We start from the raw sequence: 15,563 nt of genomic DNA on the forward strand, positions 1-15,563 counted from the left end.
CATTTTGTCGTAATCAGGCTACATTCATGGAAGTATATTGTGTATATATGAAATAATCCATTATTTGTATTTCAGTTAAAAAAGAGTTAGTTGCTGATGTTTTAAAGGGATAGAGGGCCACTTATGCCTTCAAGTCTCTATTATGTTTGAAAGTGTAACTTATGTATTTCAGAATTTAGGGTTGATGATAGAAGAATATTAGTGGCTAAAAAAACATTGAATGAGTCCTCATATATTGCCGAGGTGCAATAGTGTGCTGAAGCCAGCTAGGAACAACTCTAGTGCTGATTAAATTTTTAGGAATTTTGTAAACAGGTTGTGAAACATAGTAATTTTGAAAAATTAAAGTATATAGACATGTAGTCATAAAAATCATATTAAAAATAACTATAACAAATACTACAAACTCACTGCCTCTAAATTATTTATTTCCCATTATCTATGCTCCTGAGATTATTTGTATCTATTGCATTATATGTTTGAAATTTTAATTTTTGCAGTGATGAATGTGTTCGTTTTATTATCCACTAGCCACATATAGTTATTGAGCACTTTAAATATGATTAGTGCTACTGAGGTCTTTGCATTTTTAATTTTATTTAATTTTAATTTTAATTTGAACTTAATCAAATGTGGCTAGTGGATTCTGTCTTGAACACTATGAGTTTAGATACATTCTGTCTCATGGAATTTGAACACTAGGTGAAATGAGAAGTAAATAACATTTGCTATATGGGCAGACAGTTTCCTAAAGCACTTTCCACATATAATTAGCTCATTAAATTCTCAAAACATCTCTATGAAATATATTTTATTAATCCCACCTTATTAAGGAGACTGAGGCATAGAAATGTTAAAGGACTTGTTCAATTCCATACATCATGAGAATGATGGAAGTCAAGACTTAACCCCAAGAATCTAATTTCAATGACATACTTCTAAAAATATACCACCTGTTGTGCTGAAATTCACAAAAATGTGGTTCAGTTATTTACTTCCTTAAAAATTGCATCAAGGTTAATCCAAACTCCTGTAAAACTCAGGGGGAAAACCCAGTGCAATAAAAGGTTTAAATAAAAAATCCCAGAACAGAGCAGGCAAAGGGATACCAATTGATAGATTAGTGTATTGAGCCAAGCAACGTAATGAGTATGTATTGAACAACTCTTAAGCTGCAGTGCCTGTGCTTGAGCAAATTGGGCTAACAATTTACATTCTAGTATGTGCACATGATGCTATGTGTACTGAGGAGTGTGCTTTCATTTCTTCAAACACTGTAAGAGTCTTTAACTCTGTGTTGGGTACTTAGTAGGGATTTTGTAAACATTTTTTAAAATAATTCAATGTTTGCATTTGATAATTTTTTTAAAAGGCTTAAATTTTTATTCAAAAACATTGAAATATTTTAGGTGAAAATACATACATATTGTGTATTATTTGGTAGTTGCTACTTTATTATTTGCTTGCCAGTAGCTAGAATTTGTGTCAGATATGACTTTATTATTTGCATGCCATTAGCTAGAATTTGTGTCAGATATGCTAGGTGTTTCAGAACTTACCTATTTCTTTCTTCTGAGTGAATTCTGAGCACAAATTCTATTCCATTTGGTTATCACACTGTAACTTCATATTATAATGAATGCTGTAGCCTTAGTAAATTTAAATCTAATTCCATTGTAAAAGATGTCAGCAATAAATGATACTTTTAAATAAATCATAAATGTCTTCATTTAAGATTTGTTAAAATGCAATGTTATTTGTAAATGTTAGCAGATTTTAACATGAGAAAGTTAAATATTTAATTATTAGTTCACAAACCTAAAATTATTCAACTAAATATGAAAGAAATTAGCATTTGTTTAATCCCTAAATAAAATTAGCTATATCTCTGTTCCCTGATCAGAGATACTTGATCATGTTAAATGTATGTTTTAAATATCTCTTTATGAAAAGTATGTGAAATCTTTCTTTGGGGAAATATAAAAAATATATTTTAACTATATTTTAATTAATGATCTAATAAAATATATATTTATGAAACGTATCTGAAACCTTTCTTTGGGGAAATATAAAATATATTTTAACTACATTTTAATTAATTATCATATAAAATTATTTATTAATTTAGAAGTAGAATTTAGTTCTCTGTTCACATTGCTTAGAAAGGAATAAAAGATAACAGTATGTGTTGATTCAAAAATAATATGTAAGAAAATCTGTACTGTTTGGATAGCACAGGGAAGAGCAGGAACACATATTAATGATTTGTAAATTATACAAATTGTAGCTGGGAATAAGAAATTGTTGTATTACCAATTTAAACTCATTAGTTAACATATATTCCCCCTTATATCTAAAAACACTGAATATTAAAAGATGAATTCAAAGATGTTGCCTTCCCTTAAATATTTTATGGTCTAAGAGAGGAAACAGATAAGTAAACCTGTAAAAGTGACAAAGTATTAGAATGAAAATGACAAAATATTATGAGACCATTTATGAGGGCCTTTCATCTCATGCTGAGAAATTGACCCTATAATATTTGTTGATAATACCATCTTCAATTTTTTAAAATAAGATTGTTTGGATGTTCCTTATGTGTTTGGACTTTATTTACAGTAGTTTGTGGTATATGTGGGATGAGGTTAAGAAAATGTAAAGTCCTGTCACCTTTATTCCTCATTCTTAAGAAAACTTACATTTATATCTATTGATCTCTGTCTGGGTTTCCAGGATAGAAAGTTACTGCTTTGACCTATTAAATGCAAATAACTGTGTGAGCCAATCCATTGGATAGCATAAATAACTTACCTATAATATGGATTTATTCACTGGCCACTTCTATTGGTAGTCAAGTTTTCATAAGAGTAGAATAACGAGATTATTGTGATTTATTTCTTCTACTTTTAGTTCTATCAATTTTGCTTTATATATTTAAAATTGTACTTTAAAATCTTGTTGAAAAATTGACCATTTCCTTGCTACGAAATGTTCTTTAAGTTTAGTAATGCATCTTGCCTTAAAGTCTAATATTTCTAATATTGGTGTATATATATTATATATATATATAATATATATATGTATCAGCTTTCTTTTGATTAGTGTTTGCATTGTATAACTTTTTCTAGTCTTTAACTTTACACTTACCTATCTGTGCTCTTATATTTAAGGCATTTATCTTCCATAACTTTTGTCTTTTAATTGGAATTTTAGTCCATTTACATTTAATATAATTTATCATGTTTGTTTATATTTACTGTCTTACCATTTGTTTTTTTGTTTCCTACCCTCTACCACCTATTTATAATAATTTTAATTAATACATTTTAATAATATATTTTTAAAATCCCACTCCCTCCTTCCACATTAGCTAGTTATGTTTTTTTGCTAAATATATTTTATTAAATGTACTTAGTAAATTTAATTTTTTTATTTTTAACAAATTCCAGTTTTTAATGAAGTGTACATTCTTCTTACATACTTTTGCACATATTAATCATAGTTATTCTAAAATTTATTTTTGAAAACCACACTTTAACTAGATTATGTATGTATCTCTTTCAATTTTTTTAGGTTTATTTTTCTTGCAGGCTTGGACTTTTTAAAATAAAAACCCAGGCATTTTATAAAAACTTTGTAGAAACTGTGGTTGACTTATTATTCACAGAAAGTGCATTCTATCGTTTGGTAGATAGATAAGAGTGAGGACTGATCACTGTCATTTAAATCCAGGGCTGAGTTGACTCAAGGCTGGGTTGACTATTTACCCCTCATCTGCCCTACTTATAGAGTGTAGCCCTCCAGAAGCTTCAGCTGTACACTGAGGTGTTTACTAGGGCTCTTTCTTATTTAGTCACTCCAGTTTTTGTTTTTCCTGGACCATAGGGTTTTCTGTTTAGATCCTTAGGTTTTTGTCATATGCACTTTAAGAATTTATCTCACTTTTCTGCACTTTATTTTGCTCCAGGTTAATGGCCTCCTACATTTCCAAAACTCTGTGTCTCTCTGGTTTCAAAAGACTGCCAACATCTCTTTTCTGAGCTGTGGTTCTCTTCAAGATTCTTCGCCTTCCTCCCTTTGGTAAGAAGTCGCAAATCCCTCAGGGGAAAAGTGACTTCTGGTCACTTAACTTTGTTCTTACTTTCTCTCTGAGATGTTAGCCCTTCCAAGATGCCTGCGTCAGTAGTTCTTGAATGTTTCAACTATTTTTTTAAATCATTATTCTCCTAAAGTTAATGTATCATAATCAAAAGCAGAATTCAACAAATTATTTATTAAATGTCTACCGTGTGCCATCGCAATGCTAACTCCTATAATGCAAGGGTAATGTAGTTACATGTGACATGTTTTCTGATTCGGGGAACTAATGTTCTGCTGAATGACATCATAACACATGCCACAGATAGGTTGGTAAGTGATTATGTTGGAGACATACAGATTATGCTGTAGGAGCTTAGAGGAGAGGCACTTAAGTTACCCTCTAGGTGGGAGTAGGGAATGTGCCCCAGGAGTGTTTCCCAGAGGAGGCATGACTCTAGAAAGGAAAGATTGAAAGTTAGCCATAATTCCTCATGTACTTGACACAATAAAAGTTGTAAGTATACCATATTAATACTGAAAATATACTGCTCATTGATATTTAAAACAAGAATTCGTTTGAAACATCAAAAATATGTTTGAGGATGTAAGCTAGTTTCAAAATTTTAACCATGGCAATTGATTTCTCCGTAGGTATTCAAAGCAATGAGTATCCCACAGATCAGAAATCCTTCCCTGCCTACCCCTGAAAAAATGTCTGAAGCCTATTCTGCAAAGATTGCTCTTTTTGGTGCTGGGCCTGCAAGTATAAGTTGTGCTTCCTTTTTGGCTCGATTGGGGTACTCTGACATCACTATATTTGAAAAACAAGAATATGTTGGTGGTTTAAGGTAATGCCTACATTTATTTCATGTTTATAGTGTCAGAAATGATGGAGCAAAACAATTATGAATATTGTTGGTTCATAATCATATAGAAACTTCAGGCTCACAGATGGTATTTTAAATGTTCTTTTTCCAAATGTTCAAATTTTGATTACATTATTCACTTTAAAATTTGCAGTTGGCTTGAAGCAATATTTATTTAAGAAATTTTCTCTCTAGTTCTGTGAATTTAAGAGAAATCACTGCAAATTATTTTTTGATTATAAGAACCAATCATGTGAAAAATGGTTTTAGCCCTGTGAATATTTCTTTTAATGGAGATATAACTGAAAATCATGGATATTAGTGATGGGGGAAAACCTAGATCTGTGGAATATTGGACTATTCATTGTGTTGTCTACACAGATATGTTGTCTTACATATTTTCAGTTTAAAATTTCTTAAGTCTTACTTTTGATTAAAATTTTGTCAGCATGTACTAGAAATGTATTTAAATATACATTTTTAAAATCACATGATCATATTATTCCCATGAAAATTTATACATGGAAATGGGAATATATATTGAAAATAAACAGAACTCTATACTGGACACATATTTCATTATCATAAAGAAATAAAATTTATTATGATTAGGTAATAGATATTGCTTAAAACATTTTATACAAAATAAAGAATTTGGATGGTAACTGAATAATATTACTCAATTGATTTTTATTTTCTCTATGTATATTATCAAAAAAATCATGGTTTACAAAATGTATCCATTTGGAATATCTGTTTCTATGCTTAACATTTAAATTTGTTGTGGCTACTGCCCTATGTGTAACAAATAAATTAATCATACCCAATAATCACAGAGGATAAATTTAATCAAAGTTGTTACTAAAATTTGTGAAGTTTCTTATGTTTCTCGGCACCTGTGAATATATGTTAATAAATGTATAAATTGCAATGTTACTCAACAATATGCTAAGCCCAAGATAACATAAAATTATCAATTATCATTTGTATAATTGATATAAATATGTTGATATATTTATTAACATAAATACTGATGTGTAAGCTATCATTAATATAATCTTATTTGACTGAATCATCAAGCAAAAATACCACATTTTAGGAAGACCCTTTAGTGTGGATATGAAACATAAATAACCTGATTATTAAGAAATAATTATTCTTCTGTACTGACACTCCACTACTATGAATTTCAAGAGATTACATGTAAATGAATTTATTTTTCTGGAAAGTAAAATGTCCTATATATTGTTTTGCTGGAGAGATTTAGAATATCATTTTAATGGCATTTACCACAGCTTTATTAATTAGAAAAAACATAATCTATTAACAATATATGTATAAGCATTGTGTGTTGTTTTCACTTATACACATCAGTGAATATCTGAGTCAATTTTTAAAATATGAACTTAATTGTGTACCGTGGTAAACTAGGAAAAACCTGTTTCCCACTTGATTGCATTTTCACAAAAAGCCTAAAATGGAACCAACCCTGTTTATAACTTATTCCGTATTGCCAATGTTGATAGATTACTGTTGTTAGCCTATCTCTTTTTTAACTCAAATGCAGGCTAGACATTTGTAATTCATATAAATTAGTACTAAACTTGGTTTTTAAAATTTATTTGCTGAACATTTTTTAGTGAGACAGAGTTCTCTGGATCCAGACCAAACACGGTGGTTTTTCTTTTGAAGTTGTTAAATTCCTTCTTTTGCCTTTGAATCTTTTCAGTATGTGGAGACAATATGAAATATTTAATCAGTCTCATTTGTACCGTCCCATGGTAGAGGCATTCTGTGTCACTGTTACAGGATTATAAAAACCGATGCTGGAATTTAGCCGGAATTATAACCACAAAACTTTCCTGTTACTTTATTTCCTACTTATGGCTGCCTCTCATTCTCTTGTATCTTGAAAGTGGCTAAAAAAGATTAAATTAGCTTTGTATTTGAAATCAATTGCTTAATGAGGTAATGTCAAGTTTTATCTTTCCTTCTCCTTTGCATCCAAACAGATTCTTTTATCTCTGGTGAATTATTATCACAACCACTTTTTAAGAAATCACTGGAGTCAGTGAAAAATATCTAGGATTTAATCTCTATTGCATTGAACACATCAATTATTTTTAATGTTGCAACAAATTTATAAAATAATCAGTAGTTTTGCTTTCCTGTAACAGTGGCTTCTTTTTTTAGGACACGAGTTTAACAGGGTTAAAAGGGCTTGATATTATAACAAAGATAAACAAAATAGTGTTAATAGATTTTCAAGAATGTATGCACATATATACTTTCTGATTTTTCTCTTATAAATTAATATATAAGGATTATGATGTTATTGTTAGGATAGTGAGGCCAATGCTGCCCTTTGCTTTACCTCTTTCAAATTTTATATTGTTTTCATTAGGCCTATTGTTTTTCTTGTTGATTGACAATAAAGAGAAGTGGGGTCTAGGTGAACTAGTTATAGCAATAGGAAGTATTTTGAGAATGTGTGATGTATTACAAATTTAAGTCTATTATCTCTGTAGTAATAAACTGAAGCATACCTCTGTCAGAGTATGAGAATTGTGCTTTAAAAAGAATGGAAAGTTGTTATATTTCATCACACAAAAGAAACATGAAAATAGAAGAAATATTTTTTTCATGTTGTCTGACATTCCACTGACTATACTAAAGGACTTATGATTACAAGAAATTTTTTTTTCAAAACCTTAGATTGTTACAGGAGCACAGATAGAAGAAAAGTTTGATTTCCTAAGCACAACAAACTTGGAAAATAATCATTACTATTAAATTCTTTCTGTCCTTTTATCTCCTTTCTCACCATGCAGTCTTCAGAGTAATCTCATTTACTCTCATGGTTTCAATTACCACCTACATGCAAATTTCTTAAAAATCCATGTCTGCCCTGACCTCTTTCTCCATTCTGAGCAACAGATTTATACATTCAGATCCTAGACATCTCTGTATAACTTCATATCAATGATCAATGTTGCTTCTCTTCCTGAGTTTGCCATCTCAGAGGATGGCATCACCAAAATGGGGATTATCTGGGCTACTCTTTAATGTCCTGGCAATTCCACTTTATGAACACTCTAAAAAAATGTCCTCTGATATCCTTTACCTCTCAGTTTCCTTTTTTTTTCTTATTTACTTATTTATTTATTTATTTTTTTGAAAGAGTCTGGCTCTGTCACCCAGGCTGGAGTGCAGTGGTGAGATCTCAGCTCACTGCAACCTCCACCTCCCGGATTCAAGTGATTCTCCTGCCTCCGCCTCCCAAGTAGCTGGGACTACAGGCATGCACCACCACTCCTGGTTAATTTTTGTATTTTTAATACACCAGAGAATTTTTTTTATTTTGGCAGAGGACATTGTTTAGGATTTTAGTGATATTATTTAGAATTACTAGCTCATGAAAATAAGACAAAACAGGCTCATTTTAGTAAGTTTTATAATGGTTTTTAAATTGTCTAAAAAGAACACACTCTTTTACTTTACTGCCTGCATCTGGGCTTGGTGTGGGGCTGGAAAGGGAACAGTGTGTGATGATGTTTAGGTCCTGAGCAACTCATAAAATGGGGTTGTCTGAGGACCGGTGTTGGGATGCAAGAACCAAAGCTTACTGTTAGGCATGATAAATATGAGATACCCGTTAGACACCCAAGTGAACATAAAAGTCTGGAATTTAAGAAGAAAAATGTGGAAGCCATCATACACTGATGGTATTTTAAAGTCCTAAGACATTTCCCCTACCCACTTATCTCATCCCACAGTAAGCCTTCCCTCCTTTGAAACAGTTGTTCACATTTAGTATTTTCCATTTGTCATGTTGTTCTGCTTATGTATGTGTGTATGTGTTTCATCTATTTGCTGACTTCATCCATTAGTGAATATAAAAACGTCACACTTTTCACAATCAGTAATTTCCACCTACCCCCTACCTACTTGACTGTAACCAAACCTAACATTTGTCAGTATTTCACGTTTCTCTGATTTACTTCAGGAGATGCTGGGAAATGGATTCTGTCACACTTATTCATGTAACACTGTGCTAAGTGTTGGTGACAATGGTTTCAGAGCAGCATGAGGTTTTAAGCAGAGTTGCTGAACCCCAGCAGCCTGGCTTCCATTCTCTCTGGTGCCTACATCTGCATTCAAAGTTTTACTGCCAAGGGTGGTGGCTGCCCCTTCCTCCTTTCTCAGGTTTCTTCCTGCTAGGTTAGGTGTTCCTTCCTTTATTTTTTTCGGACCAACAGAAAAGTCGTCCCCGCTTTTTATAACATGCTCTTTCAGAGTTTTTTTCTTAAGTCAGAACCACTGACTTGCACTCACACTATTTTTTTTCCTTTTATTCCATCTTCTACTTATATCCCATAAAAATCCAAGAGTAGGCCTGACTCATTGGAATGGTCTCGGCTTCACAATGTGTCTGGATGTATTTAAGATTCTCATCTTGTAGTTGGTTTATTTGGCTGGAATTCTTTGTTCATAGTCCATTGCTTTTGTTTTCCTGTTCAACCTTTTGAGGATCTGCATCAGTGCTCAATTTTAGTCCATATTTAATCTCTCTGTCATGCAGCCCCATGTCTATCAAGTCTGTGTGTCTGTTTGTGTCCACATACAGTCCATAGTTGTTAAGAATCTTTCTACTTAGACTTTGAAGGGAAAACATTCTTGGTGCCCAGAGCATTCTGGCACATTCTTGTTACCTTGAGGTAATGTGTGGCTGGAGTTCACAAGTTGGCTTAAGAGATTTTTATCTCTGCCCTATGCCCGAATTCATTCTTAAACATAATCTTGTATTTCTAACTAGAGGGAGGCTCCTTTAGTGTGCAGCTTTGATTTTATGGTGTTTGATACCTTGCATTTTCTTTTCTTTTTTTTTGAGACGGAGTCTGGCTCTGTCGCCCAGGCTGGAGTGCAGTGGCGCGATCTCAGCTCACTGCAAGCTCCGCCTCCTAGGTTCACGCTATTCTCTTGCCTCTCAAGTAGCTGGGACTACAGGCGCCCGCCACTACGCCCGGCTAATTTTTTTGTATTTTTAATAGAGACGGGGTTTCACCGTGTTAGCCAGGATGGTCCTGATCTCCTGACCTCATGATCCGCCGACCTCGGCCTCCCAAAGTGCTGGAATTACAGGCGTGAGCCACCGCGGATACCTTGCATTTTCTGTAGCATTGAGCATGATGTCTTGCTGATTGATATATAAAAATTAATTGCATAATCAAGTTCTTAAGTCATCAAAGAATGAAAAGGCTGCACTTTGGAAGATTTTTCAATTGATGATCCAGCAGATTCATCTTCAACAATTATTTATTTTACAAATTAATCTGTATAATATATAAAATAAAATTGCTATTATATATATACACATTAAAGATATAATGGATATACTTCTCTCATTGTGCATCCCACATTCTAAATGTAATTATCTTTTGTGTACCTTCCCTGATCAGAAAGAGAACTTATTAACAGTGGGAATTTGGTAAAATTCACCATCAAATCATTGCAGCTTACACTTACCTGGCACTTTGTAAACACTGTGCCTGGCACTATTCACTTTTAATTAGTAGGTGAATGAATGATTCAGCAAATGAATGAATGAGTGGACTGCTGTGTATTCATGGACATACATAGCTTTTTACTTGTTAACAAAACATTGGAAAGTGTTTTTAGCTTGCTTTTAATACTCTATTATACTACTAAAATAATAGTTCTATAGGCCTCATTATTTTTTTTAAATGCAGGCAATAGGCATTAATATACAATAGGATTGTTTTTTAATGACTGAACTTTTGGGATACTCATTGCTTTCAGAGAAGACTAATTTATTCTAAAAATGTTCTATAGATCACATGGAACTGATTTTGTAATATTCTAAACAGTATGGTAATACAGTTACACATTTGCATATCAACAAGCTGGACATACATTTATAGAATATGTATATGAATGTTAGTATATATATGTGTAGACATATATTAAAATCTATATCTCCATCTAGCTTTATTAATAGATTTTAAGATTTTTTATCTTAGGAATTTATAGAATTATTATGAAATAAATCAACCAAATACTTTTTTTTTTCCAAATACTTTATTAAACTTAAAAGTATTGAAATTGCTTTTGGACAGTTTTATATTTATCATTTTCTATTGCTGTAATTTAGTTATTTTTATATCAGTTTCTACTGTATCTTCACATAACATGTTTATATCAATAAGAATGTAGATGTCCTCATGCATATCTTATGTGATATATAAATATCCTTAGAAGAGATATTTGTTTACTACTAATCCATGAAGACATGTTGCATTTTTTTAAGATTGGTCAAAGATTGGTCATTTTTCTACTGATGCCTGTTTTTCTTTTTCCTTTTTTTTCAGTACTTCTGAAATTCCTCAGTTCCGGCTGCCATATGATGTAGTGAATTTTGAGATTGAGCTAATGAAGGACCTTGGTGTAAAGGTAAATGAAAAAAACACCTCTCTGTGTACTGCTCAAAAATAAAGGAGTAAGCTCTACACTAAAGATTAACAGCAAATGTCATGCATTTTAGGAAAGAACAATTAAAAGCTACAGCAGGCAGAAGCAGAAAGATGCTTCCCCTTGCTTAGGGCATTTGTCTGTCTACTGTCTGAATGCCACTAGCCTGGAAAAGGGCAATCAATAGTTCTCATCTGGCATGCCTGCATGTGATTAATTGTCTGTAAGAAACAAATTCCTAAATTGCTTTAGGGGTTCAGTGCAGCTAATAGAAGGATTTGGTTTCTTTAATCACGTTTTTTCATGCAAGTTGTGTGCACTCTGAAACATTAGTATTTCACAATTTGGAACATAATTTCTTACGGAGATTTATTTTATTTCTTATATTCATCATGTCAGTAGTGTGAATGTGATAATCCTTTCTCAACACAAGCAGTAAATCAGTGGGATAGAAAGGAACAGCTTCGTATTTTTTATTATTTTGTTAAATAAATATTGTGTTATTCTTTATGAAATGGTTGAAAATTTGACACATCGTTATTTTCAGCATATAGCTTTAAATATTCCTCTTCTTTTCTGTTAGCATTATACTGTAGCTCTTCACTTGAACATATTGCTATTTTGTTTCGAAAATGTTAATTTTTAATAATAGATATAACACAATAGATTAGTAATGTACTATGATTTACATAATACATGCTGTAAGTATATGCAGAAGATACTTTGAAAAGTCATTAACAAACTACTCATACCTTTTGCATTTACCAATAAAACTTAAAATGAATCAATAAAAAACACTCAAAACAATATTTTGTGGTTTATATTTATAATTACATTTTAATTGACAGTGGTTGGGTGATGAAACATTCACACATAATGACTAAACAAGATGTCTGGGAATAAAAACACATAGTATAGATTTGGGCAACTTTATAAAAACTTAATGTTCAAAATTACAGTGTTCAAAATAGATAATTTAGAGGTGATTATTTTACAGAAGTATATTTTGAAAAGTTTTAAAATGTCTTTCATTTTGAATACAAGTTCTTCTCTAAATCTCATTAAATATGGAAATGATTATTGAAATTTCCAACTATTAGATTTGGTATTCTGAATTGAAGATGAATGTTCCCAACACAAAGACATGGGAAATATTTGAGGTGATGAATATCCTAATTATCCTGATTTGATCATTACACATTCTATGCATGTATCAAAATATCACACATACCCCATAAATATGTAAAATTATTATGTATTAATAAAAAAAGAAATTAGGCTTTATTTCTCCATTTATCTTATACAAAATTGCAAAATTGCATTCAGTTTTCACAGGACCAGATATATTACATAAATTAGAGCATACCCATTACTCTTATTTGAAAACTCATCAAGGTGCCGTAGTAGGCAATATACTGAGTGCCAAGAAATATTTCTTAGCTATAGTCATGCCACTTTTTATTTTTTGTCAGATATCTTTGGCAAAGTCTATTAATATCTAGAACATTGGGCAAAATCTGCTCACATAAAAAGTATGCTACTAATATTTGAAGAAAATATAAAAATATTTGTTTATGTATGCAAAGAATATCTCAGAAAGATATAAGAATCTGATAGAACAGATTGCCTTTGAGAAGGTGTGGGACAATTTTTTCAACATTTTGTACATTTGAATTTTAAACTGTGAATCTGTTACATTATTGAGGAAAAAAATGGAACCTAAATTAAAGAGAAAGCTAACAGTACTGTCTTGTCCATCTCTCAAGCTGTTTTAAGATGTGAAGGAAATGATGTTTTCAAATTTGCTTTGTAAACAATAAACTGTATATACAATTCTGAGGAAAGATATCAGTGAGATTATTTTTCACTCTGAGGATTTATATCCTTTGATGAGATACTCTTGCAGCTTTTATGATTTACGAACTTTAGCCATAGGTGGGTACATTTTGACAAAGTGGTCTGTGCTTATTACCTCCTTTTGAAAAGTCATTACAGAGGTTCTTTTTATAATTTGCCTTCTGTTTGTCCCTCTCAACTAATATATATTTTAAAGTCAAAAATAATTTCCTGGCAATGAAATGAACTATTTTTGTGGGTTCATACTGTTTGACTTCCGTGTAGCATATGATGTAAAAGTTCTCTTATATATGTATGTATGTATTTTGACTTTCATGACCTAGCATTATCTTGTTTATTCTTCTACTTTTTCTTTTACTTCCCAAATAGGTTTGTTTCATTTACTCAACAAATAATTGTTCAGAACTTATTTTTGCCAAGTAGTATGCCAGGACTAGAACCATGTAGAACCATCCTTCTTTTGAACTCCAGTCCTGTGTACTTAGTAGCATATTAATTATCATCCAAATAACATAACCTGATTATATCCAGAACCCAGTTCACTTTCTTTATCTTCACTCTCAACTATCTTTTTTTAGCTGCATTTCCTATTGAATATTTTAATTTCAATTTATCTTATACTTATTAGCCAATCAGTCCTTGTTCGTTCTAAGATTAATTTTTCAAGTCAAATATCATGTTACAAGAAAATAAAGATAATTTTGTTTGTTATTTGTACATTATTTATATTTTTCTTCCACAATTTCAATATCTAGTATGTTAAAAAAAGAAGGTATAATACATGGAATTCTTTTTCTTGTCTCTGAAATGGGATTTTTAAACATATTGAATAAATATTTTTCTAGTCTTACATTAATACATTTTATTAATTTAAAAAGTTAATAAAAAGTGTGTTAAATTTTTCAATTCCCCTTTGTAAATACTTACGTTGAGTTTATATGTTGAATTATACTAATCATTGAATTTCTAAAATTTATCAATGTTGGTATCATGTGTATTTCTGTACATGTAATTCAGAATCAGTTGGTTAGTATTTTTAAAATTTTTCTTTTGCATTCATTTATTTATGTAATGGATATTAAAACCAGAAATATAGCAGGGAACAGTCAAATAATATTGTTACCATTACAAGTTTTAAATGTACAAAGACTTTTTGTTTTGTTTTGTTTTATTTTTATTTGTTGTTTTGTGAATTTTTGATAATAGAGTTATATTAGCCTTATAAGATTAAACTTCTAAGCATTTTATTATTTTCTCATTGGTAAGAATATTGAGACATCTTTTTTACTAAATTTGGAAGTTGTCATCTTCTCCAAGCCCTCTTATGAAATAGAACTATGACCATTTTTCTTCATATCTTCTGTAAGTTTTTTCCACTGATTTTATTCTCATGTCAATTTTGCCAATATATTTCTAGAAAAATTTCTGCTTCATTGAGGGTTTTTGAATTTATTAGCAAAAATTTAAGTCTATTATTTTAGTATACAGTAAAAATATTTCATCTTTGCCTGTGATTATATTTGCTCTTGCATCTCTAAATTTTCTTTGTGTTTTCCTAGCTAGTTAATATTTTCTTTAAAATAAACAGTTACCAAAGTTTTGTTTTTTTATTCATTAATTGCTGACTATATCTTTATTAATGCTTTTCCCTGCTATTCTTGTTAGTCTCTTTTTTAAATTTATTTTTATTTTATTTTATTTTACGTTCCAGGATGCATGTGCAGGACATGTAGGTTTGTTACATAGGTAAACGTGTGACATGGTGGTTTGCCACACCTATCAACCCATCACCTAGGTATTAAGCCTCACATACATTAGCTAATTATCCTGATTATCTCCCTGTCCCTGCCCCACTCGACTGGCCCCAGTGTGTGTTGTTCCCCTCCCTGTGTCCATATATTCTCATTGTTCAGCTTCCACTTGTAAGTGAGATCATGCAGTGTTTGGTTTTCTGTTTCTGTGTTAGTTTTCTGAGGATAATGGCTTCCAGCTCCGTCCATGTCCCTGCGAAGGACATAATCTAATTTTTTAATGGTTGCATAGTATTCCATGGTGTATATGTACCACATTTTCTTTATCCACTGTATTATTGATGGGCATTTTGGTTGATTCCATGTCTTTGCTATTGTGAATAGTGCTGCAGTGAACATACATATACATATATCTTTATAACAGAATGATTTATATTCCTTTGGGCATATACCCGAAAATGGGATTGCTGGGTCAAATAGTATTTCTGATTCTGTGTCTTTGAGGAATCGCCACACTGTC

General features: G+C 31.3%; 1 protein-coding gene across 1 annotated transcript in view; it reads left to right on the top strand.

Annotated features, from left to right (window-relative positions):
- The window catches only part of DPYD (dihydropyrimidine dehydrogenase), an 870,422-nt gene that overhangs the window by 228,079 nt on the left and 626,780 nt on the right, over positions 1-15,563 (top strand). Inside the window, exons 6-7 of the mRNA XM_032155293.2 lie at positions 4,732-4,928; positions 11,336-11,417. Coding sequence (XP_032011184.1) covers positions 4,732-4,928; positions 11,336-11,417 — 279 coding nt within the window. The remainder of the gene's footprint in view (positions 1-4,731; positions 4,929-11,335; positions 11,418-15,563) is intronic.

Source organism: Hylobates moloch, unplaced genomic scaffold (genome assembly GCF_009828535.3).
Source record: "Hylobates moloch isolate HMO894 unplaced genomic scaffold, HMol_V3 SCAFFOLD_5, whole genome shotgun sequence".
Taxonomy (NCBI): Eukaryota; Metazoa; Chordata; class Mammalia; order Primates; family Hylobatidae; genus Hylobates; species Hylobates moloch.